Below are 25915 nucleotides of genomic sequence, written 5' to 3'. Positions count from 1 at the left end.
CTCTGCGGACCTGATGTCCTCCGGCAGGCTATTCCAAAGACGAGGACCAGAATGGCTGAATGCAGCCTCGCCATGTGTTCCAGTCCTCACCCTAGGAATAATTAACAGGCCGGTGCCAGAGAACCTCAGGGTCCGCGAGGGTTGATACGAGAAAAGAAGGTCAGATAAATAAGATGGGCCAAGACCGTTAAGGCATTTAAAAACTAATAGAAGCACCTTAAAATCAACCCTGAAACACACCTCCCTCAAGCTCTTTCCAGAGGCCCCCATTCAAGGTGAGGGGGGGACACGTGTAGTAATGATGTGGCTGAGGGAGTTTATTCAATCAGGATGGCCTGATTATGAGAAACAGAGAGTCAGTTGAAGATTTTTACCAAGTAAGAGGGGAGCTGTCATTGGTAGACGGGTTAATCACCAGAGGAAATCGTATCTTTACTCCCAGCTCGATGAGAAATTAAATCATAGATAAGATTCACGATGGGCACCAGGGGTTGGTAAAATGTAGAGTGTTTGGGAGGCTATTTCGCTGAATCCGTTTAGGTGTATAAGGGGAACAGGTCAGGCCTACAAACGGGCGGGCATTAGTGCAACTGTGCAGTCCTAGGATGCAAAACACACTACTACTGTGTTTTATCCAATGCTGTACTTAAATATCGACCAATGCTGTATTTTGTTTACCATTACAGTATTCTTATCATTACAGTACTTTTATCATTGCAGACAGACATTAGGAGTGTTTCCTTACACTTGTACATGTTGTGGGATGTAAGTGTGAATACTTGGGGATTTGTGTATATACGTATATACTGTGTATGTTTGCATGCTTTTTATGAATGTCTGCTGCTAATGTTATACATTAAGGGCTACGTTACGCCGCCACCTCTGTGTGATCTATATCTTTGCTGCTGTAACACTGCAAATTTCCTCACCGTGAGACTATTAAAGGACATCTTTTTTATCTTTATTGGTCAGAATACAGGTTCGTCTATGTGTGCCCCGCGATTGGCTGGCAACCATTTCTAATACCCGAGGATAGCTGGGATAGGTTCCAGCACCCCCGCGACCCTTGTGAGGAGATAATGGGTGGATGGATGTTTAATCTCTGCAAGGAATGTATCTGGATTGCAGCAATTGTGTTGGTTTGATATTTCTAAAGGCAGTTATAATTGAGTATTATCCAAATAACAGTGAAAAAGGAGATCAATGTGTTTACAGAAAAATTAAAACACCTTAAAAACCTGTGTGAGTTTGATGTTCATCGTTCCTTTCTTTTCAACACCAACACCATTACAGCCATTTATCTCAAAGTCTGCAGATTACTTTTGTAACAATTGCACTTGATCTCTCTCTCTCTCTCTCTTCTATATATACACACTATGTGCCATCTTGTTCATTGTTGATGTGTGTGATTTAAACAAAGCTGTCTGTCTAATTACTAACAAACAAGCTGTTTGACAAGAACATTGTCACCATTGTAAATAATTGTCTCGCACAGCTCTGATCATGCGTACATACAACACCTTCTGGTAGAACAGTGAAATGAACGCAAGACAGAGTTAACAAACCACACACATGGTACCCATTTCCCCTCATTTTAAAATGTCATATTTCGTTGCACAATTAAAAATGATCAGGCGATAAAAGGCAGCACAGCACGAACAGCCACATTGAAATGCATGTGGGAGGCTTTCCTTGAAATTCTGGAGGACTTTGAGAACCGTGCGCGCCGCCGGGAGTGTATTTTCAAAGAGCGTGCTGATCCTTTCAGTCAGAGCACAGAGTGGCTTCTCAGCAGATATCGCTTCCCCTGATATACACTGCTTGGTGTGTGTCGTGATTTGGGATCTATGTTGGAGCAGGAGACGAAACGCGGCAGAGCAATCCCTGTGCATAACCGCCCCCTGTCAACGATGGGAATTTTAAGCACCGAGACATTTCAGCTGGAGATTGGAGACGCGCGGCCTTTCTCAACCAACAATAGGCCAAATAATAGCAGCAGTGCTTTATGCAATTTTCTCTGGCTCCAACTTACATCAATTTCCTGGACAAACATCACCGTCAAGTCAATGTGAACAGGGCTGCTGCTACCCATGAAGTTGCCCTGAACTGAAAATACAATCCAATATACAATACAAGACGGATGCTCCCCACCCGGATATAACAATTTTTTTTTGTGGCCCGAATTTTTTTTGTGCATGTGTGGTGGGGGGTGAGGCCGAAGAAAACATGTGATTATGTAATGCAGGTATATGTCGAAAAAAAAAAAGGCAAAATGATGTTTCCTTTTATGTATTTCCCCGTTCTTTTTCTTTATGGCTGAATTACCTGACCACAATTCACATGCAAAGCACAAGAAATGTGAGGGTGACTCTGCTTTTTTTTTTTATACACAAAAATATGAATAAAAAAATGAAAGAATCATCCGCCTCCCCGATCGGGCCAACAGATTCTCTCGTTTCTGATTTGTTCGACCGCAAAAATTATATGCACCCCTAAACTTCAAATTCAAGAATGCAAAGCAGTGGGTGGGCTTCGTACCGATTATCTGAGATTGATGCTGGTTAATGAAGGCAGCAGTATCACTGCCTGTAAGGACTTGCACATTGGAAAGATACGGCTTTGCAACCTAGTATTGATTAAAAAAACAAAACAAAAAAAAAAACATTTTGCAATTTCACTCTGAATTTCTCTGAGGACGGCTGAATGTGGTTCTATGTGTGATGTGCACATGGGTGTCGATCTGGGGGTCCCAAGTACAGGGCCCCTGCGAAGCCCCCGTCAACACTCGACCTCTTCCCTCAACATGTTCCTAATAATACATTTTACATCAGAATCTGTAGTCTGTTTCATAAACTGAATTTCAAAAATGTGGATGGATCATAATGGTGGAGGGAACAATGTGACTATTGTCTCCGTCTCTAGGGGAGATTGCAAATAGATGTAGTCAGTCATGCTATTATGAAGAAATAAATAAAAAAAATCCCTCCATCCTGTAGGCACCATATTTCTCATTTCTTTTGTATTATTTGAGTAATCTCTTTTATGAACTATGCTACAGTTCCATGACTTATTGTGTTCTTTTAATAGATGATCAAATTAGTTTCCGATTACATTGCTAATCCATTCATAACACCAGTAAAGGAAGAAGGCAGTGGGCCGTAGCTGGGTCACCCAATTTCTTTTTGGAATTTAATAATCCAGAGCATTACATCTATGGCTCTTTTGTTTACGACGCAAACATGAGTTACAGCTGCCCAAATTTCTGATTTGATTGTCATATTCTCTCAGCAGAATTTAGATGCAAAACCTCCTCAAATGATCACAAAGCAAGTAAAATAAAATAGAAAATGGGCAAATGTTTACAACGCTCCTGCATGGTGTCAGGTCTTGGTGGAGAGGACCCAAATGAACGGAAGAGAGGCAGGAGTAACTTATATGGTCTTAAATTTAAGGAAAATAAAAAGGAAAACAAGACACTGCAAAACACTAAAAAACAAAGTACAAAACAAGGATCAAAAAACAAAAACTAGCGAAATAATAAAAACGAAAAACAGGCTGGCGAACGGACGACAAACACTGGACAGGAGGCATAGACATGGACGCTGACAGGAACGTTGAACCAACAAGAACTGAAAGCAAGCAAGGAACTGATTACAAACAAATTAACAAGACAACGAGGAGCACCTGGACAAGACACAAAGGGTTGGAAGGAGCGTATTTTAGGTTCAACTGACATAGACTGCTGTGTTACCTACACAATTAAGATGTGATTTTAGAAAAACTGTGAAAGAATTACAAGTGCCAACAAACAAAATGTGATTTGGAAAGAAAATGGACTTCAAAAATTTAAAAGATCCATGTGCTCCCTTGGTCCCAAAAACAAAATCAGAACATTTGTCCACCAGGCACAATAACCACCATTGTTTTATTATATTTTGTAACCTTATTTATTACGTGTTGCACCTGTATGACCCACTGCCTAAATCACTCGTCTTCAAAATGTATCTCTACTTATGCCCACATCAACTTGTAAAAATATTGCCCCAATATTTTGCCTTTTATGGATGTTTCTCTCATTAAATGACACAAGATTTGTAGTGTGCGAAAGTGAGAGGGAAATATTTTGTTGGTTTTATCTTTGAACACAGTTATTTGTGTGTGTAACTAATGCGTGGTTCATTTTGTGCACTAATAAAGTTTAAAGACGTTTTGAATTTGAAAAAACAAATTCCAATTGCGAAGGGTTGGGTGAATATGAACATTGCGCAGTTCATCACCTGCTAGCAGTTTAAAAACTGCCAACTTCTTTATATAATAAGCAAAACTAGCACTTTCTTTTGCAACAACGACAAATCCATATTGGTGAGGAACCATCTACTTCACCTCCAATCCAGCGGGAAAAGCCTTCAGGTTATTTCCTGGGTGGCTGCTAATTGTATTCACTGATATCACACGTTCACATGACCTCTTGAATAAACACAATTCAAGTGGGTCAAGTATACAATGTGCGTCAGTCAATCATTTTATCTTCTCATATTTCCGTTTACAGGGTATCTTGTTTTGTTTTTGAAAATGTCGGCCTCATCTTCCTGTCATGTTACTTCTGTCAAGACGATGTACGCAGTAGGCTTAGATTAACGGTCCTTGGAGTGAAAGTCAGAACATTGATTAATGGAATCGATCCATACAAAGCGAAGAAGGAGGAATTCTGAACTGACTATGAAAACTTGCCAATTATCACGTGTCTGGACATCATGAATTATTTAGTGAACACTCTAAGTGTATACACAAGGCTTACATATCACTTGAGTTCTGTACATCCATTGATTCTGTGGGTGGGTGAAAGATGTTCAAGGTCTGTGACAATGATGAAATTCTCATCATTTTGAAGGTAAGCCTGACATAATATTTCAAAATTAAAACAAACTGTATGAGATGTGCATCTCTTCATCAAAACAGACCATTTATTGTCAGCCAAGTCAAGTTAATTTTATTTGTATAGCCCTTAATCACAGATATTCTCAAAGGGCTTTACATAACCACAATCGACATCCCCGATCTTAACCTCATTAAACCTCATTAGGGGAAAAGTGAGAAACCTTGAGAAGGGACCACAGATGGGGGAATCCCCCTTCCAGGATGACCAGGCTGCAATGGATGCCAGCTGGGCAACATTTGACACATACAATGGTGCTATGCAATAATAGATGAGATAATGTAAGAGTCAATTGAATGAAGTGCTGCAGGAAGATGACTTCAGTGGAGTGGGTCCTCATCCAGGGCCGTAATATCCATGGCAGCATATCCGAAGATGAGCCTTCGATCTTGTACCGGTCAGTTGGTGTAAATTCAGAACAGCCACTTCCAAGTGAATCGCCATCACCTAATTCGGGGAATTAGGAACAGAAAAGAAAGAACAGAAATAGTGAACAAGCCAACAAGTAGTTCAACGAAGTGCTGAAATATAAGGAAATCAGAAGAGGCGCTGCATGAAGACGACTTCGGCAGAGCAGGTCCCTCCCTGGTTCGTCAGTGCCGTAATCTTCAAAGCATGTCCCCGTCACATAATTCCCAAGCAGGGGAAGAGGGGGCAGAAAAGAAAAGAAGCGGCAATAAACAGGCCAACAAATAATTAAATTAGATGCTAAAGTATATAAATAAATTGATCAAATGTCGCGCTGCAGGAAGACGACACTGGAACAGGTGCATGCCCAGTTGGTCAATGCCTTCAACTTCCTAGTGGGTCACCGTCACCTAATCCCCCAGCCGGGGGCAGAAAAGAAAAGAAAAGAGGAAAAAAAAACAACGGTAAACAGGCCAACAAATATTTCAACTAAATGCACAAGAGTATAAATGCGTCTTTAATAGTGTTTTGAACATTTCTACTGAAGTGGCGCCTCTAATATCTGAGGGTAGTGCATTCCAAAGCATTGGTGCCCGAATAGAGAACGCTCTAGAACCTGCGGACTTCTTTTTGGCTCGCGGGATCACTAAAAGACCAGCATTTTGTGAGCGAAGGTTTCGGGACGGAACATATGGTACCACGAGGTCAACAAGATAGGAAGGTGCTAAGCCGTGCAATATTTTAAAAGTAAGTAGCAGAACTTTAAAATCACATCTCAAGTGGACCGGAAGCCAACGCAAATTGGCTAATATCGGGGTAATATGATCAAACTTTCTCGTCTTAGTTAAGAGTCTAGCTGCTGCATTTTGAACTAACTGCAGACTTTTAATACTAGACATGGGGAGACCCGAGAGCAAAACGTTACAATGGGCGAGGCGAGACGTAACAAACGCATGGATTAAGATTTCCGCGTCACACGTTGATAGAATTGGGCGAATTTTAGCAATGTTACGCAGATGAAAAAACGCAGTTCGAGTAATATTTTTAATGTGCATTTGAAATGACATAGTTGCGTCAAATATAACACCGAGATTTTTTGTTGAATCCTTTTGGGTAATATTACATTTATCGATACTCAGAGTGGTGTCTTTGAAAAGGTACCGATGACGCGCTGGTCCAATGATGAGCATCTCGGTTTTATTTTATTGCTTGACTTGTGTAAACTCTAAGTAATATGATTATGGTTATACTTTTTTAATTCAATTAATTTACAATTTAATTTATTCTGGATAATAATGTCAGAATTCCACTCGCTCTGGTAATGCCGGTAGCAGATTGAGCTCGTACTCAACAGAGAAAATGTATTTGTTGTTTGTAAAGAAAAAAATCTCTTTTGAACCAGATGTCTTATTCATAATACACAAAATGGAAGAATGCCAACATAATAGGCAGGATATTGATAAATATCATCTCTAAGTATTTGCAACCATCTTCCTGATTATAGTCAACAAAATGCTTCGCGCACACTTTCATATATATTCAGATATCTTTTCGATTTATCACTGAAAGCCACGCGTTCCTCTCTGCTCACTGAATTCCTTTGTTCATTCACATTCGTGGTGTCGGAAAACTGGCATTCCAAAGAAGCTTCTTTTCACATCGTTGCCGCACCCGTGAATGACGGATATGAGAAACATTGCAAAGTGACTTTCGAGAAAAACGTCAGCCGCAATTCATTCTGGCGGCTGGACTGAACCGCTTGACCCATTAGAAATATCAGAGACAAATGTACATTTAAATACATTTTATTCATTGACGTATTACAGCTCTTTGCACCGCGCCCAAGAGGACAGAGTAGCATTCATTGGCAATACCAGAAGAATTGTGGCACACTGATTCAATCTATTTCATCATCTTATTACTTTTTCTCATGCATGAGAAAAATGTTGCTGCAGTGTTTTGTCCAGATGCAAGGGATGGTCGAAGGTGCAAAACAATCTCGTTCTCGTTTTCTTTTTACACTTAATGCCACGCGGAATTAAAATAACATTTTATAATATTTGAAAGGGTATAAAAAAAGTACACATTTATTTACAAATTCAAGTTAAATTTGTACAAAGTAAAAGTGCATCAAATATAAAATCATCCTGCATGTTTTCAAGGATGAATGGAATGAAAACAGGACATTCCGAGAAAAATAAAACTCTCTCTGTCTTACGTTAACATAATTAATTTTCAACTTAAGTTTTGGGGCGACTTTGGTACAGTTTTATATCATCATACATCATGATGAAAGTCAACTGCTGCTTTTAAATATCAAATTCAAAATACAACAATATATCTTTACATTTTGGCAGCTTTTTGGGTGACATGTTACCCTTGAGGTTTTTCATGTATTATACATTTACCATCAGAGTTAAATAAATATTATAGAAAAGAAGAGAAGATCCAAAAAGATTTCCGAGAAATTCTCCCCCCCCAAAAAAGCAGTCAACACTTTCTGTATTGTTCGTTCGAAATGATTTGAGAAAGCTCCAAAGAAAGAAGAGCCCCAAGACTTGTGAAGGATTGACACTGAGGACGGCGGGTTACATGGACCAAGAAGGTCCTCATGTCAGAACAGTGCAGTCAAACTGAGAGTGGCAGTGCTGACTGGTGGCGTGGGACACATCCAGTGCGCTATCACATGGAGCTGTCTCGAATGTTGGAGAAAGAAGGGGGCGAAAGGAAGACTGGTCCCTGAGTGTCGGCTCCCCTGTGGGAAAGGTGTCTGTTGAGGGCACCTAACTTGCGTTATCTTTCTTCAGCCACTTTTCCATTCATTTCCCGCTCATCCTCATCTCGCCGTTTCTGCCTCTGGAAGAAGCCCAACTGGGGGGAGAAATAACAAATGTTCACACGTACACTGAAAATTCTGTCGGGTCAGAAGTATTTGGACTCACACAAATAATTGGTCTTGGATGTCAAAAGCAGACTTTTGTACGATTTGTAGGAAGGAAGACATTCCTTTTTGCAATTATGAACGACTTCAAGCATTCTATTTTTCCGATCATACATCCTTTAACAGAAATAGTAATTGAAACTAAATCTGCTTGTATTGAATCCTATATTTTTTTGTATATATACAGTGTATATTGAACATCTATAAGTTTCACTTTTCTCTCCTTTAGTGTTAATTCAATTTGAATCAAGGTGTTAAATGTGATTTGCTTTTCTCTTGTATAGTACAACCATTATATGCATCCAATATACAACAAAAAAACAAAGACAAACAACCATTCACACAATCACACCTTGGGACACTTTAGAGGAGGGGTGGGCAAAAAAAAAATTGACAGTGGGGCCGGACCAGGTGCAGATGGATGGAGTGTTTTGGTAACCTCACCTCATCGGAGAAAAAAAAAATACATTTCATTTTAAATGAAAATGGACAAAAGCATTACAACAATATATAGGTCTTTGAAAAACCAGAGTATTGAGAATATAAAACATTATCAAGGTTTATTCATTAAATTTTTTTCAAGTTTGGCGGGCCGGATTAAAGCGTTTAATGGACCGCATGTGGCCCCCGGGCCATAGTTTGCCCACACCTGCTTTAGATTTTTCATTTAACCTGAATGATGTCCTTAACAGTCCCTCATAGATGATCGTGTGCAACGCATAACGTGTAATCTGCGCTTCAGGAGGGGCAGCCTTCGTGCACCCATCCACTAAACTAAAGTGTTAACTCCTTCTTCAAGGCAAATTCCTAACTAACCCTCACTACTCCCTTTTCTTCTCAACAGAATTTATTATTCTAGCCCAGAGTGGATTTTTAATGGCATTGAGTTTAAAAAGAAAAATCTAAATCATTCAATAATTTCATCGCGTCCCTGCAATGCCGGTGTTTCTGCACTAAATGGACCTTTTGTGGGTGTGCAGTTTCTGGCAAGCCACACCCACTGTCTTTCCTCCAATACTTATAATTTATTTACTTACATTTAGGTCAAGCCGCACAACTGCACAAGGAATGAAGATACCACTAATAACAATTAATTATTTGTTTTTGTTCCTTGTTTAACTTCCTTGTTGTTGTTCATTGCAGCGAACTTTGCTTCAAATTGTTTGTAATCTTAATGTGTTTGCATTATTTATTCTATATTAATTGTGAAACGTTATGTCTTTATTTTTACTCAATACTCTGGCTCATTTGATCATTTTGTTATGAGTCACTCTTTCAAAATTTAAATTCCAATGTGGCCCACAAGGCAAAACGTTTGCCCACCCCTGTTCCAGCCTAATGCAAGAAAAAAAATAAACAAATGATTCATAGTAATATTTTAGCAGTGAAAAATGTTGAACATTTGCTGTATTTTTCTCACTGCCGATTGCACAGCACTTACCTTCCAGAGTGCCAAACTGAGCAGAGCTAACAATAAGAGTCCTCCCAGCGTGCTCCCAAGGATTATCCAGGTTGGGATTCTGTAATCTCCCTCTTTTCTTACTTCCAGTATTATCTATCAATTTTTCACAAAAGAAAAAAAACATAGTGCTTTTGTTATTTGATTTTGCACGAGTTAGCATGAAACAACCAATCATCTTCTCAGCGTGATACTGACAAACAAACCTTAATCAGAACAGAAAATGGAAAATATTCTTCCATTTTGATTTACAATTACTGTGTTGGAGGTGATCCATCTCAAAAATCCCCATTACAAAGTCATTTCAGATATGAGCAGTCTGCACAAAATGAGGAAAAGCAAAATGAAGCATTGTTTTTTTTTCTGTGTGTGTTGACCAATAGATGGCAGCACAGACTTTTGCACGTAAGGACAGACTTTGACGTGTTGCGCTGTTGGTCCTTTCGGTCCCTGAGCACCACACGACAAATGAGCTCCTGTACCAGCAGTCACACTATACTTCTGTTTGATCACCAACTTCAAAATACAGCAATTGTGAATAACATATACAAAGAGAAATTATGAACATGTGTTAGAGGTGAGTATTTGTCAAAACGAAAACGTTTAAATGATGTTTAAAACACATTTGAAAAATTACGTTAATCCTGAATTAAACTGCAAAAAATATTTGACATACATTTGTAAGTGTTTTTACTTTCACATTTGCCATACATCCTGCACTTTATGAAGTTGGTGACCATAACAATTGTGGAAATAACATGCACTTTTGTCATTCATTAATTAGGGAGCAATCAGAAATCTAATCTAGCCTAAATCTACTCTGAGACTGTGAATGTTCCGAGAGGCAGAGTAGGCTCCCTTTCTTTAAAATCATGAATGTTTTGTGCCCACAACCGTCGTAACGCTTCCATCTTGCCCAGCCTGACACTCTGACTCTCCGTGTCCCCAGTCGTAGTGGCCAGACTGCGCTCGGGTCACCCCAGAGTGTGGGGCTAGTTTCTGAGTAACACAACAGTACGTTCCAGCAGCACTGTGAGATTCCGAATGGTCCCAGTGTAGCAGAGCATGTTTGGAGTGCATTTCTAAAGGCACCCTTATCGATACTTTATGAGCGTAGTTGCTTCCCAAATGATACTCAAGGGAGTATCACTTTATTGATACCACAAAATTAATTCGGCCATTGCTCTGCTTTTGCAGCCAGGAATGACGAGAGGAGAGATGGAAATTGATGGTTTCTTTGGCACGTTTAATGTTAATTTTTACAATAAAGAACTTATTGAGCCACCATGTAAGATGCTATCTGTCTTTGGACTGCTGACGTGAGGATTTAAGTCAGCTTCTTGGCCTGGCATTACGTAACACAGGCGAGGGTGTCAAACCTAACATTTATAAAAATGACAGAATATGCCATCAAAAACAATAAAAGCTATTACTGTTATAATGCAAAGGCACTAAAGAGATTTTGTGAGGGGGCATTCCTTTCTTAAATTTTTAAAGACTACTGTAATTTCCGCACTATAAGCCGCTACGTTTTTCCTAGATTTTGAGCCATGCGACTAATACAGCGGTGCAGCTTTTCTGTGGCTCTATAGTTCAGAAAATACGCTAAATATATCTTGATTTTTTTTTTCTTTAGAGTCTATTCTGTTTTAATACAGGGCACTGTTTTAAGAATCTGTTTATGTACCTTTATGTGCATTCACAGTACAAAATCATTCTGTACATGCAGTAAACAACTATTTTATTTCAACATAGAAAACTGCGTCCTAAAGTCTGGTGTGGCTTGTATATCATTTTTGTTTTTTGCTTTTGAGACCTATTAGTGTCTGTGGTGCAAAATAGTGCAAATATTATTGATGAAATTATATATATTGATATACGCTTGACATCCTTGACATCCTCTTCGTCATGGGGACATCAGCCATTCACAAGTTCCGGTCTGAGAGCATCTTTTTATGCCTAACACGGTTCTCGCCAGCCTTCTGTTTAAAGTCCAGTGTACACCTAAGCACTTATTTTGGGTCTTTACTGACTCTGTATTTCATGTTAGCGTACAAAATCAACCAACATAGATATTGGTGGTGTTGATCATTCAGTTACCCAGTATATGAATATAGTTGTATTGAATTTAATGTCATTCATCAATTGAATGTAATGCAGCGATTGCTAGTTTTGTATAACTCTATCTGTTTCATATCGAGCATTATCGTGTTTTGATAAATAATTTGACATGTCTAATGTAATTATTGTACATGTGTATTGTTTTGTGTTTAAGGCAATTATTAGTCAGGGATGAACTTTTGAATTGTACTTAGATGGTACTGTTCTGTACAGGCCAGGCATTTAATTGATGATGGGATCTAAAGAAAGGAAAGACTTCTAGCCCAAGCAGATTGAACTCAATTCAAGCCGTTGGAGATTCCTGCCAAAATACACACACACAACCTGCTCCGTCCGGGCCGGTAGGAGGCTCTCGTAGCCGACCCTTACGCACTCTTCTCAATTGCACTCTAGTCTATGACCTTGAATTCATTCGCACACTCTCTCCACATCCACTCATTATACACACATCCCTCTGGACAATTGAAACACCAACCTGAGGGTCATATGAACTGTAATTCTATCTAGTACAACTAAACTGACTGTGCTGAACTCAAATGGAACTCCGCCCTTTAATGTGATAACATTGTATTTTTCTATATTATTTTACTATTGAATCATTGGCACATTTTGTGATTTTTTTTTTCATTGAATGGTCATTCATTTCTTCTATTGTTTCTATATTATGTTTATTTGTTCACATGTTTTCTTCAATATAAGGCGCTACCACCATACATATTGGAAGTCTCTGCCTTCTTTCTTCCTGAGCCGCCTACAAGACTTTTGATTTGACATTAAGTCCATTATCTATTTTTATCATGATTATTATTACGAAATGCAGCAAATTGGCTACAATCAACATTAGTGCCTTTTCAGACAAGGAGTTTGTGCCAAGCAATTTTTTGAATATCAGGTCAGTAATTTTATGATCCCGGTTGTTCATTGTCATTCATGTGCGTTTATATAACCTATAATTCATTGAATGTATGTTTTATTTAACTGCCAGCAATCATTTGTATTTCTTTTAAATCTGAATCCGGACTGTGGCCTCCCAGTCAGATTCGCTTTATACAAAAGCCAAGTTAATGACATCTTAGTGACTTGCTGTTTAAGTACTAAGCTGCTGTGATGTTGATGTCCTAATGTGTGTTAAACATGTGACAGATCACGGGTTGCCCGTGTGACTCGAAGGATGGGATTTGCAAATGCGCCAAAATCTAATCCATGTGTTAAATGGTATAGTACTTGAACAGCACAACATTTTATTCACTCACTTGTCTGACAGGTCTCTCTTCATGTAAAAACATGTGACTGGAGGAGGGCAGCTCCACTGACGCACTGGTGACCAGTTCAAGGATTTTAAACTTCAGCTAGACAGGAAAAACAAGCAGAAGATGCTGTCATATTCTCCTTTTACAAAACTCTGGACATTCCAACGACTAACCGACAGACAAATTAGTAGAACGCTTTCATGTACAGAATTTGAAAAGGTGATTGAAATGGGATACTCACTGCATGTAAAGTATCTACTCGAAGTGCTCCTGTGATTCTGACTGTTATGTCTTTGTAGGAGGCCACGTTGACTGTGCACTGAATTGGCAGAATCAGGGTGTTGGTTCGATTCTGCGAAATCGGACATTTTGAATTAGGGACATGTTGCATCGTCATCTCTGGTGAACGAATTTTGGGACTGTACTCTACCAAGCGAGAGAAGCGGGTGAGGTCTTCAGGTGACGCTCTGCTCTGTGCCACATGCTGTGGTGGTACACAGTGTGTACCATCTCTCTGTTGCACATGTGAGGGAGAAGATTTGTTACAATCATACATCTGAAAATACTTCCCCGCTCTTCTTATTGCTGCAACAAATGCGACCTCAACTGAGCCAGTGAGTGTTTGTCATCAAATGAATTTTGTAGGACAAGCATGATTTCAAATTCAAATTATCAAACGTACCTGGTCAATATGCAAATTAGATATCTGCAGTAGTTGGTTGCCATTTTTGGTCATTTCTGGGACCGCAATGTTCAGCTGTAGATCTTTGACAGGAAAGTAGCCAAGATTCTGGATCTGAAGGATGGCAAGGAGTAAATTGGATGTTTGTGCACAAAGTTCTCAGTCACGGTAATTTAGTGTTGACTGCACTGCAAACTCACCTGAAAAGTGAAGTTAAAAGGAGGACCAATAACTCCAGGCTCCTCCAGCGAGAGCTCTGATTTGATCTCATATCGAGTTGGATTTGAATCCCTTTTGAAGTGGATATGAAACACATGAAATATGCATTGTGTGAGAAGTAATGAGCTTAGATTCATTGCTGGCACTTTTTGAGTATATACATATACTGAGTTGCATTTGAAAAATACAGTAAAAAGGAACCTTGTGAACAGAAGGTCTGCCTCGTATTTCAGTGAGTAATATATATCATTGAAGTTATCAGCTGTACTCATTTCCTCGCCATTGCTGTGGGGAGAAAAAGTTCAAAGCGCTGCGGACTGGAATGACATTTATTGAGACACAAGCACAATTTATGAACAGAATGACCTCACCTGCTTGCCTCGAGGATGACTCGAAGATGATCTAGGAAGACACTGCGGCTGAACTCAAACTCTAAACGAAATAATACCTATCCAAAACAAACACATTGTCAACGACTCTTGTACAACTTCAAAATAATCAAATGTCCTCATGTTTTCCGCGCAAACTCGCTCCTGACTCATGGTGTCTTTTGGACGACACGTCAGCCAGCGCATCCTTCTGATTGGTACGAGATGTCAAGTGCTGTCAGCGCAGCTGTCATTTTTTCTCTCTTTCCTCGAGATGATTTGGTGTTCTACGAATGCCTCGAATTGCAGTAGCACGCTATGTACATCCAAAGATTCCTATCCTGCAATAATGTGTACTTCCATGGAACATGAATTTCCTACACACAGTGAGCGTTCAGCGTTTGAGGAGGCGCACAAAAAGACTCAGACTAGGTTGCAGATTTGGATCTCGGCGTTGGTCTTTGTACATAAGGTTAATAATGATATATAATAAATCACTCCGCGTACTCCAACTTAGTCCCACTGTCCAAAAATATTAGGTTAACTGAAGAATAGAGTTAATGCTTTTCTATCAATAAGTATTATTTTTATTATAGCTATTTTCTCACCGGCTAGCCCGACTGGTTTGCACGATGGTCTCACGGTGAGAGACAGCAGCGGTCGTGGGTTCGACCTCGGCTCCGGCCTTCCAGTGTGGAGTTTGCATGTTCTCCCCGTGCCTGCGTGGGTTTCCTCCGGGCACTCCGGTTTCCTCCCACATTCCAAAATCATGCATGGCAGGTCGATTGGACACTCTAAATTGCCCCTAGGTATGAGTGTGAGCGCGAATGGTCGTTTGTCTCTGTGCGCCCTGCGATTGGCTGGCAACCAGTTCAGGGTGTCCCCCGCCTACTGCCCGAAGATAGCTGGGATAGGCTCCAGCACCCCCGCGACCCTCGTGAGGAGAAGCGGTACAGAAAATGGATGGATGGATGGATATTTTGTCATCGTGGGCAATTACACCCAAAGGATAAATTCCTCCATGAGTGACAATCCTCCCGACAATCAAGTTGCAATGTGTCAAGCTCCACCCTTCTCTATTCCTGCGGTCGCCTTGAAAACTCAGAGATGGCGTGGATCAAGTATTTTATGATTCTCAGCATTTTCTCAAAACAAATTGAACCTATTATTGCTTGGTCAAAGCTGATAATTGATGACAATGTCTTATCTGCACATTTCCAATTAGCATTAGCAGTGGTATGCAGACTTTAAGTTGCATGGAAGAATACAGGAGTCAGATATGGCCGTTGCTGTGAAGAAAAGGAAACTCCAAGCGGAATCCTAAAGAAAAACAAAATGAGCTCTCGAGTGCGCATGCAAAGTTGGGGAGACGGTGCAAGCATAGCGGAGAAGAGGAGAGTGCGGTCGAATGGCAGCAGGGAGCAAAGCTGTGCGTTGTTCGGGGTCCTTCGTGCCGTAATGAAACGCTGAGCAGTTTCATTTGAGCAAAAAGGAATGTAAAACAATATTTACTGTAGCTTCCCTCCTCCACATAGCATGACTCATCCCTGACAGACCACAGACAAAGTACATAAACAAACCAAGAACTCTTTTCCTCCAACCCCATCTAAGCTGTGGAAAATGACCCATGATACCCTGGAAAAAGAAGGCTTATCTTTTCCTTTTCGTGGCCCCCTTCAAAAGACTGGGATGAATGTGTGGAGGGTTCAAGCGGAGAAAGGAAAGGTGGAAAAACACTCAAAATGACACTTTTGGGTCATGTGTCTAAGTGACAATGAATCTTTAGATTTATTTTTTTGCCACACACAGATTACAAATAATTAGAGTGGGCTGTTGCCTAGATGCGTTAATTGAATTTGTTGTCTTACTGAAAAAGCAGTGGTAAAGTTTAGAGGAATTACCATTTTTACTTGGGCAGACCAACGATTTGGGAGGTTTGGCAACACGAGCAACGCATTTACAATAAGCCTAGTTTGACCCTATGCTGCATTCTGGAAGGTTCTCCGGATGAGAGCAGAACGCTATTGTGGCTCTGGATGTTGTTCAGAGTGAATGAGTAGATATGATTCACTGGAAGATTTTAACAGTGACAAGAGAGCCTCTCGGTTTAGTTTGCTGGGGAGTGCTTACGGAGAAATGCGATATTTTTGTTACCCAGGGGATAACTGCTGTTTGTGATAATAGTGTGGTTGGGACATTGCGTAAACTCTTTCAATCACTGTCTGGACTTCATTCCTAGCGTCTTTGTCAACACACGGCAACCATGTCCAGACATCAATAGAGTAGATGGCTTATGTGTAAGCTGCTTTCAGTTTAATATCTTTAATTGCCCCATTTGGAGTGCCATCAGTGTCATCCTTATCTAAACTAATTCAAACATCGCCTTCTTGAAAGTGAAACCCGACACCTTTTTGGAAAGCGCAGTGGCTCATAAATATACAGCATCAGATGTTACAAGCATTCAGAAAGACTTGGAAAGAGCAAGAATTGAATACAAGAATCAGAAACAGATGACGAGTGGATTTCATTCACTCTCACCTGATGAAAGAAACGTTGGAAAAATGGTTCCATTGAGTTAGATGTATAGTCCATGAATGTTATACGACAACAAGACAGTATAGGAATGATCTTTGTCATGGAAAGTCAGAAAGCGATTCAGACTCACATATGCCGATGAGTGCAGAAATGAAGGCAACTTGGCAAACAGTAAGTCGCACGGCATTCTCAAGCTTTTCCTTTCTTGCCACTGATCATGTCGATTCTTTTGCAATAAATAATAAACATTGGAATAAAAACATCGCCTCTGATGTTCGGCTTTGACCTTTGTCACACAAATCAAGATGGGGGCTCTTTCCCTACACCTTTTATCCATATATAAAACTATTCCATCTTTCAAAAATAGTACTTGCTCTCAAGTAGACACGTATATATGATATACTGTACTGTACAGTCGTTCACCACACTTCAACTTTATACACAAGGTCACATAATGTAACAGTAAATTTAAAATAAGTAACTGATGGCAAGGCACAGGGCCAATAAGATTTTTTTTTTTTATAGAAAAATCTTTACGAAGTACTTTTGTACGAATGGACTTTTACTGTAGAGTGAAAATGAATCGCTCGATAGTCCAAGAATTTGAATTGGATTCTATTCAAAGTCATATATCAGAAAATTTGTGCAGCCAGTGCGGGTTTATCATAATGTGCTCAATCCATGTGGGCTAAATAATGGCCAGTCATCATTTCATTAAAAATCCTGCTAAGAAAATAATTTATGCTTTTCAGCTCGTTAACAGATGTGATCAAGACCCGACAATGTCACTGATGTCAGAGGACATAACAAATTATATTTTTGAGTCGTGCCTGCGATTTGGCTTGATTTGTGCTCATTTGCGAAGTGAAGGAGACAGAATACTAGCCTTACTCATTCTTAGGCGTGAAAAGAGCATATGTGACAGCAACATGCAATGAGATCTTCATCAATTACTGCATTTTTACTATAGTTAGTTCCTGCATAAGAACGAAACAATAGCTCACCTGTGCATTTGACTTCATAAATGGAGAACTGACATTACAGATCTTCTCACGTTTCAGTTTGTCTTCAATGTAGCAATCAATTTTGATATCAGCATTGTCCTAGGATCAAGAACATTATAGTTGACAAAGTATGAGGAATTTTCCACACAATAAAAACTTTACCCGGCATAATGAGCACAAACCTTCAAAATTAGGCTTGAGAAACGCAGATTGGGGGAATAGCTGATATTGAGGCGAGCATTGTACGCATTTTCTCCTTTGTTCTCCAGACGAACATCAACCACCATTCGTCTCCTGTTTGCTTCTAGAACCCGCAGAGATCCTTCCGAACCTTCTTCATTTAGATGGCGGCAGAAGGCACCGCCAGACTGAACAGCCTGTGAACAGAACTGCCTGGGAGGCAGGAAGGTGAGAAAAGAAAACAGAAATCATATTATAAGTAAATCATGAATATCCATTGGTACCTTATGTATGTTGTGATGGATTAAGTGCGGCAAATAATTATAACATTCTTGACTTTGGATGTTTGCCAAGGAACAAATAAATCGTCTCTACTATCCTTTTTGCAAATCCTTAATAGTTTAAAGCCGCCACATGAAAACTCAAACCTTTACCACAATTCACCATGGTCTTTAAAAATTCCTTTTCTGCCTTGGCTGTATGTTTATGGCCAATCCAAAAATCCATTGACAACCCATCATCAGCAAGATCTTACAATAGACTACCCGAGAGCAAACGACAGCTATTTTCTACTTTTTTTCCTTCTCACCTTGCTTCTTGTAATGACTTTTCTTACCATTCCAGTCAACAATCCTTTGTGATTACGTTGCCAATTGTGGCAGAAAATGTATTAAAAGAATACATTGATTCTGTGTACAGGATTCTTTTATACACATAATAGGAGGCAGTTAGTCCATTGGAGCCAGAAATGCAATTTAAAAATTCGGTGACCATTCAAACTTCGAATATCAGCAGGCGATCAAAGAATTTTTCCCTCCACTGTATGAGTGTACTTACTTTTGAGTCATCAGGTCTGTCACACTATGCAGTGCAAGGTCTGGCATACAACGGTCATCCTCATCACAGCCGTTCCAAAAAGGCAACTAGAATCACAAATGTAAATATTAATTAAAAAAAAAAAAGCAAAAAAAAACAAAAAAACAAGAGGGTGAGAGAGTGCTCAGGTTTGTCTCTGACCTCATTTCTCGACACAGTTGGCCAGCTTTCATCTAGTACTGGTCCATTGTCGAGATCCCACAGCCCGACTTGTACGGCAAACACGATGGGCCTCGCGTAGTCAGTTGTCTCCTATAACACATAACATCATTTTGACAAAAGTCTCGAAATTTATTTTTATTTTTTTTTTACATAGCATGCAGAACAAATGATTTGTTATATGACTGACAGACATCAATGTGCGCAAAGTGCTATATAAGGTACTGCAAGCAGTCCTCCGCTTGTGGATTATGTACAATGGACGAAAGAATGTAACCCCTGTGAAGTGGGCACTCCGATCTTTCATGTCCGTTTGCGGGTATCCCCCCAACCGGCGAATCTGAATCAGTCTGTTTGTCGATATAAATATTGACAGTGATTGAAAAAAATATATATTTTTCCTGACCTGGTTGCCAGCCGATTGCAAGACACACAAAGATAAACAACCAACGGCGCTCACACTTATACCTGGGGGCAATTTAGAGTGTCCAATCAACCTGCCATGCATGTTTTTGGAATGTGGAAGGAAACCGGAGGAAACTCACGCAGGCACAAGGAGAACATGCAAACTACACAGGAAGGCCGGAGCCAGAATCGAACCCATGACTTCTGCATTGTGAGGCCGTCGTGCTAACCAGTCATCCACCGTGCAACCCCACACGCACACAATAGAATTGAAATAGAACAACTTTGAAATGAAGGGGTTGAAGTCTGTAGAGAACTATGAAAGCAGACCAGGAAGTGGACAGGGAGTGAGGATCGCACCTCAGTCCAGCATGGTTAAAACAAATTAGAATATATTATGACTTATTAAGTAATTTCTCGATTATTCTTTGCTATTTTTCTTGATAGTCACTCCTGACCCTCATTGTGTACTGTATGTGAGGGTGTACAGTGTGGTTAGTGTGGACAACATGGGGGTAAAAGTTTGAGAAGCTCTGCATTGGCAAATTCTGAAGTATTTAATTGAAATGTCATGTACAGGGTGTTGACTCGGGTCCGGGAGCAATGTAGAAAATATTGTATTCATAAAGATTCTCACTGACGTATTTTATGAGGACATTCTGACCAAGATGTTCAGCATCACCACCTTGATTCAAAACACATTTTGGAATTGTTTATTTAGCCTGCCGAGATTTATAGACTTGCAGAATCAGTGCGAAACTCCCTAACTGAGGCAGTTAGGCCAACTTGTACCTATTAACCCATCTTATGTATTCAATAGGTCTTGCTCACGAAATGTTATATGACAAAAGTAATATTGTCAACCATGTGTGCATTTATTTGTTTATTTATGCATTAGTGATTTTTTTTTTTTCAATTATAGTGGTCAACAGCAAATTTTAATCGGATTCATATCATAGCTGTTTCAGAAAAAAAATCCACCTTTATTCATATATTACTAAATATTTGGAAAACAAGAGAATTATTAAAAATTAGAACACTCATTGGAATTTTTGTTATTGATTGTTATTATTATTGATAGTGTAAAAAATAAAAATAAAGAAAGACAATCTTCTAGATGAGTGAACGAGTAAGACCCAATAAAAGTCAATGTGTCAATTTTTATTTTTCTTGTTTTCCAAATATATCAAAAAATTACTCGGGTAATTATGCTACAGTATGTAGCTGACGATATTATATGTTATAATGTTATCATGAAAATTTGATGTGCTTGAGAAAAAAATTAAGAGCAGATTCAAAATCAGCAGGAAAATTTAATCGAGAAAAGTTTACTTGAATCTCGGAAATTTGGTTTCCACGTACACTATCAACTGTTAAAGACATGGAACTAATCACAATCAAAAATTTGTCAACAGCAAGACATCTGCCTCGAAACAATGATGCAAAACATTCGTAGCACATTAATATCTGACATTTGGACTTCTTGCAATAAATTGGCCTTACCATGACATGGAAGTAAATGTGCTCACACGATTCATCTCCAGGAAGAAGAGTGAGGTTTTGAGGGTGAGTCTTGCTTGGGTTGTCCAAAACGGCTCGAGGATTGAAACGTCGCTCCCCAATGGAGACATTGTACCTGATCCCTAATGGGTCATAAAACGAATTTATGGAGTTAGTCAAGTTTCGAGATTATATTTTTCAAGAATCATGTACATTTATCAAGTGAATGTAAAAATGCCAAAATAAACCTCTGGTAAATGCAACAATCTGAAACCAACAATCACAAACTTCCAGAAATTATTTGGGTAAGATCAGACCGATCAGTCAGAACATAATTTAGAGGCACTTGACAAGATCGGCATTGATCCTCATTTTTGTGTCCATTTATATACATTGATCCTTGTACTATTTTGACTTTATTCTAGTCATATTTCTAAAGTTAAAAAATAAATCCATCTTATACAAGGAACTATAAACATCTCTTGTAGATGCGCTTCAATTTGGATAATTTAAAATTTAAAATATAGACAAATTGTGGCAATGACTAATGACATCACTGTGGTGGTCCACTGCAATTTTAGCTTAACACTGGATGACTGTGAGACCAATTTATAAAAAAAATATATAAAAAAATGAAATCCTTTCCAAGCCTCAATGTTTACACAAATTTCCATGTATCGTTTTGAATCTTCTTGGTGAATGGAAAAAGTGACTGCTGCTAAACTTGAAACTCGGCAAGACCCAAAAATTAAAAGCTCTACATAGACCTTGACTTTTTGAAAGCTTGCCATTGGCATTGCTATTTAGGACTGAAAGGGTATTTCTTAAGACGCTGTGTTTACAACATCACTTTGAAATACTCACAATACAAATTTGAATGAAAATTTCCTTACCTTTAACACTAATGCATCACAACTGACAAGCATTACTCACCAGCCAAAACAATGAGCAGCAAATCAAATAAACGTGTTTGCAACCTAGGAAAGACAAGACAACTCCCTCTATTCTCCTTCCACTTAGTTTTCGTCATGCCTGATTTATTTGAAAACGATTTATGGCATACAGAGGTTAACTGAGAACGCACTTCACCTTTATTTCCGCTTCCTAGCCATCTTTCCACATGGAAACAGAAACTGAAGATTATATCTCTTCAAATAAACTTTACGTAAAGAAGCTGAACCATCAGCAGTCTGACAGATTGAGCAAAACAAATTGACTTGGACCAAAGGTGAGATTAAAAAAAATTACATTTGGATGCAACCAAGTGATTCAGCAGTTGTAGGTGCAGCAACATACTTGGAGACAGCGGAGCGATTAATAGTAAAGCTAGCAATGATTTTTTTTTTTTTTTAGGGGATGCTACACACTGCGCAGGAAAGCACACCCTTAAAATCCAGATTCCGGCAGGACATTAGGATATACTATCCTGGGTTTTATGGTCTTTTCCGTTTGAACAAGCAATGTTTCTTCCTGTCATGTTTCATCAAGTACAAAATAACAGCTGACCAATGTGATACTGCAGCGACACAACAGAACACTCGTCAGCATTTTATTTTTCTCTCAGGAGCAAACAGAATTTGACTTTGTGTTAGACCTTTAAAGATTTTTCTCGAGTTTTAAAAAGTTTTATTTGAAAGCCAACCAAACCAACACAAGTGAAAAAAAACTGAGAACTTTACTAAAGCACTTGGACAGCAGTTGATTATTTGCGCTGGCTTACCAATTTCCTCGGTGGCATCAATGGCTGTCCTAGCGGTAATGTTGAAGCAAACATTGGCTGACATGCAGGTCACGTCCTTGCCACCCCTCTGACAGTCTTTCACAAAGATGTTGATTTTACTGGGTTCAAACCTGACAGTGGTATATATCCGGACAACACTCCTTGACCTGTGAACACAAACAGAAAATATATTAAGTAGTATAGACCACATGTTTCCAGAATACTATAGTATTTAAATTTATTTTTAAAAAAAAAAGCGCAAATCAGACATAATGAAGCATGTTATCCTGAAGAATACCACTAAAAATATTTAGCTTTTTTTGGAAATGTCACACGTCATGTAACTTTATATGTACAATAATGTTCATGTCTGATTGTATTGTCAGGCCTTCTGTGAGGATTTTCCCAACTTCATCCACCCGCATTACCACCATCCATCCATTCTCGACACCGCTTATCGACACTAGGATCATGAGCCAATCCCAGCTGAATTTCAGCGAGAGAGGAGGTACACTCTGAACTGGTTGCCAGTCAATCACAGGGCACAAAAAACAACCATAGACCCTCACTTTCACACCAGCGTACAATTTCAAGTCTGTTTTTGGAATGAGGGACGAAAATGGAGTCCCTGGAGAAATCTCACACAGGCACATGCAAACTTTTCTTTCACACAGGATGGGCTAAGAGACTGAATTTGAAGGTGCCAACTCTGTTCTGTGAGGCAGATGTGCTAAGATGCCACTCTTATCAGCTCTATCATGCTGCAAATTTAGAAACCATCAGTAGAAAACAAAACTAATGCTGACATCATCTGGAGAAGTTCGGAATCAATATTTGTCCTAATTTGACCCCCCAAAAAATTTAATAAAATACATCCGACTCAAAAGCAGTGTCGAGTATTAAATTTATTTTTTATTTCTGCTCATCGAACCTGGCTGTAACAGTTTAGCCCTGCTGGCGACCATTCAATTAGAGGACGGGAAAATGCTGGTGGTGTTTTTGGCCCGCAAACTGGTCCACTGAGGCCAATTTGGAATCTGTTTGGTTAAACAAAAATCATTGCTAATATTGTTTAGGATATGTCGGCCAGCACTACTGATTCTGAAGGCCATGGGCAGATTGGTAAATCTGTTGGACAAAAAAAAAAATCCAACTTCCCGGAATCATTGGAGCCAAGTGAAACACTGTGAAATAAAGCAATTAGACTGTGTGGGATAAGGGAAGATATTTTCATAAACCAAATATTGGAAATTTGTCCATAAATGAAGACAGGTACTCCTTAAAGCATTTAGAGCATCAAAGAATGTTTTACTGGACCTGACAAACGACGATTGCCATATTGTCATTCATGAATTTCTATTTTGTTAGTGGAGAACAAAATGCCAAATAGGAATTACCGTACTGACAGTTGTTTCATTAGTGTGTTTGGCATTAGAGGGGTCAACTCATTTGTAAATCTTGACGTAGGACTTTCCAGCAAATGTATTTCAGTTATTGTTCAAACTAATTCGCATTATATTTTATAAAACACTATCTCTTGCAAATACTAGACTGCATTAAGGCTTGGACACATGAAAGAAAGAAGGGAAAGAGGTTCAGCATTTGATGGATTTTGTGGGAGAAAACACGGAACAATCATTGAATTTACAATTGCAATTATTCATTTAATGTTTTGTTTGTGAGGGCAAAAGGAGAAAAATCAGGATTATAAACCGTAAGTTCCCATGACATCAAGGCTTTATCGATACTGAAAGTGATGCGTTTTTCAAAAGAATCACTTGGTGAGAGTATAAACATGTCAATTCATATCTTAATTTTAAAGATTTTTGGGAATCAGTGTCTGTACAGTAGATGAAGACACTAACCAGAGGAGAACAGCTGCACCAAGAGATCCCACTGCCAGGTCCACTAACCCATCATTGTTCATGTCCATCATTCCATGGATACTGCGGCCGAAGTACTGCAGACCGGTTGCCAATTCAGCTGCTGCTATCCTCTAAAAAGGAGAAAGAAGAGCAGATATGCACAACAGGAAGATCTAAATGTTTTTACTCTGATACACGCATTGTCAAAATTGGTGGTACCCTTCCTTAGAACTGACTCGGTGTCCAAAAAATATTATTTAAAATAAGCAAACAAAAAAAAATATTCTCGGTGTCCAACAAATATTATTTAAAATAAGCAAACAAAAAAAACTATTATGGTGCCCTTAATTTAATTTTCAAACTTGAAGCTGTTGAGACATTCACACACAGCAATCCAACAATTTCTGTAGCTCTAAATCAGATTTATGCTCCTGCTAGCATGAAATGTATCCATCCCCTCGTTATGATAAAACTGCTCCAGCTGCCTCAGATTTGATGTGTGCCTTCTGCAGCTGACATGTTTTAGCTCCTGCCACAGAATTTTCATTTTGATTTAATTCGGGGTTCATAAACCAAACATACAGTGTTGGTGAAAATTTACTCGGTATTAGTAATAGCTGTCTGAACATATTTCTTAATGTCGTGTTTATATTTGGATGAAGCGAAGAAGCTCCAGAAGATAACCAAGCCACCTCAATGTTAACCAGAAGTTAGTGATTTTTTTTTTTTGCGTTGTTCTTTTTTTCCTCAGGAAACATCAAGATGATGCCAATTTGCAAAAGACTCCAGTTTTGTTTTATTTGTCCAAAGGACATCCCAGAGGCTTTGTGGCTCGTCAGTATGCATTTTGGCCACGACCGTCAGTTTCAAATAATTCCACTAAGCATTGTGGGTTTTTCAGACAGAACCACGGTAACATACATTTTTGCAAATAATACTTCTATTGTCACAATGACATCTGGAATGGCATTTTGTGTTGGATTTCATTTGATTATGGTTGAATTTGTATTCTTTTTTTTCTCTGGAAGCTATACTTGATTCCATGTGTTTGTGTTTTACACGAACTTCTCTTCAAGCACTTTCATGACCTGATATTTTATTTTCCCTGAGAACTTTGATACAGACACCTTCCTTCAGTTACACGTGTCACATACCTCGGTGAGTAGCTTGACAGTGTGCTTACTTTGACTCGCACACCATAACTGTTCGGTCAAACCTCAAATTAATGTCAGGCTGCTCATTACTTTTGTGACAATCCAGGTATTTCATTAAAAAAGTACAAACACG

The 25915-nt window shown here is 39.1% G+C and overlaps 1 protein-coding gene across 2 annotated transcripts in view; it reads right to left on the bottom strand.

Annotated features, from left to right (window-relative positions):
• Nucleotides 1-7178: 7178 nt before the first annotated feature.
• itga11a (integrin, alpha 11a) overlaps nt 7179-25915 on the bottom strand; it is a 57118-nt gene continuing 38381 nt past the window's right edge. For both annotated transcript variants that reach the window (XM_088296001.1, XM_088296000.1), the window contains exons 16-31: nt 24629-24759; nt 22764-22930; nt 21047-21186; nt 19121-19231; nt 18941-19026; nt 18106-18316; nt 17924-18022; nt 14388-14464; nt 14218-14301; nt 13998-14088; nt 13798-13911; nt 13546-13629; nt 13357-13467; nt 13119-13214; nt 9727-9840; nt 7179-8215 (exon numbers count right to left, since the gene is read on the bottom strand). In XM_088296001.1, the coding sequence (XP_088152127.1) occupies nt 8138-8215; nt 9727-9840; nt 13119-13214; nt 13357-13467; nt 13546-13629; nt 13798-13911; nt 13998-14088; nt 14218-14301; nt 14388-14464; nt 17924-18022; nt 18106-18316; nt 18941-19026; nt 19121-19231; nt 21047-21186; nt 22764-22930; nt 24629-24759 (1794 nt within the window). In that variant the 3' untranslated portion in view covers nt 7179-8137. The remainder of the gene's footprint in view (nt 8216-9726; nt 9841-13118; nt 13215-13356; nt 13468-13545; nt 13630-13797; nt 13912-13997; nt 14089-14217; nt 14302-14387; nt 14465-17923; nt 18023-18105; nt 18317-18940; nt 19027-19120; nt 19232-21046; nt 21187-22763; nt 22931-24628; nt 24760-25915) is intronic.

Source organism: Idiotropiscis lumnitzeri, chromosome 5, assembly GCF_059441095.1.
Source record: "Idiotropiscis lumnitzeri isolate Australia: NSW breed Sydney's pygmy pipehorse chromosome 5, RoL_Ilum_1.0, whole genome shotgun sequence".
Taxonomy (NCBI): domain Eukaryota; kingdom Metazoa; phylum Chordata; class Actinopteri; order Syngnathiformes; family Syngnathidae; genus Idiotropiscis; species Idiotropiscis lumnitzeri.
The sequence above is the reverse complement of the archived record's forward strand: the minus strand, read 5'-3'. Positions and strand labels throughout refer to the sequence as shown.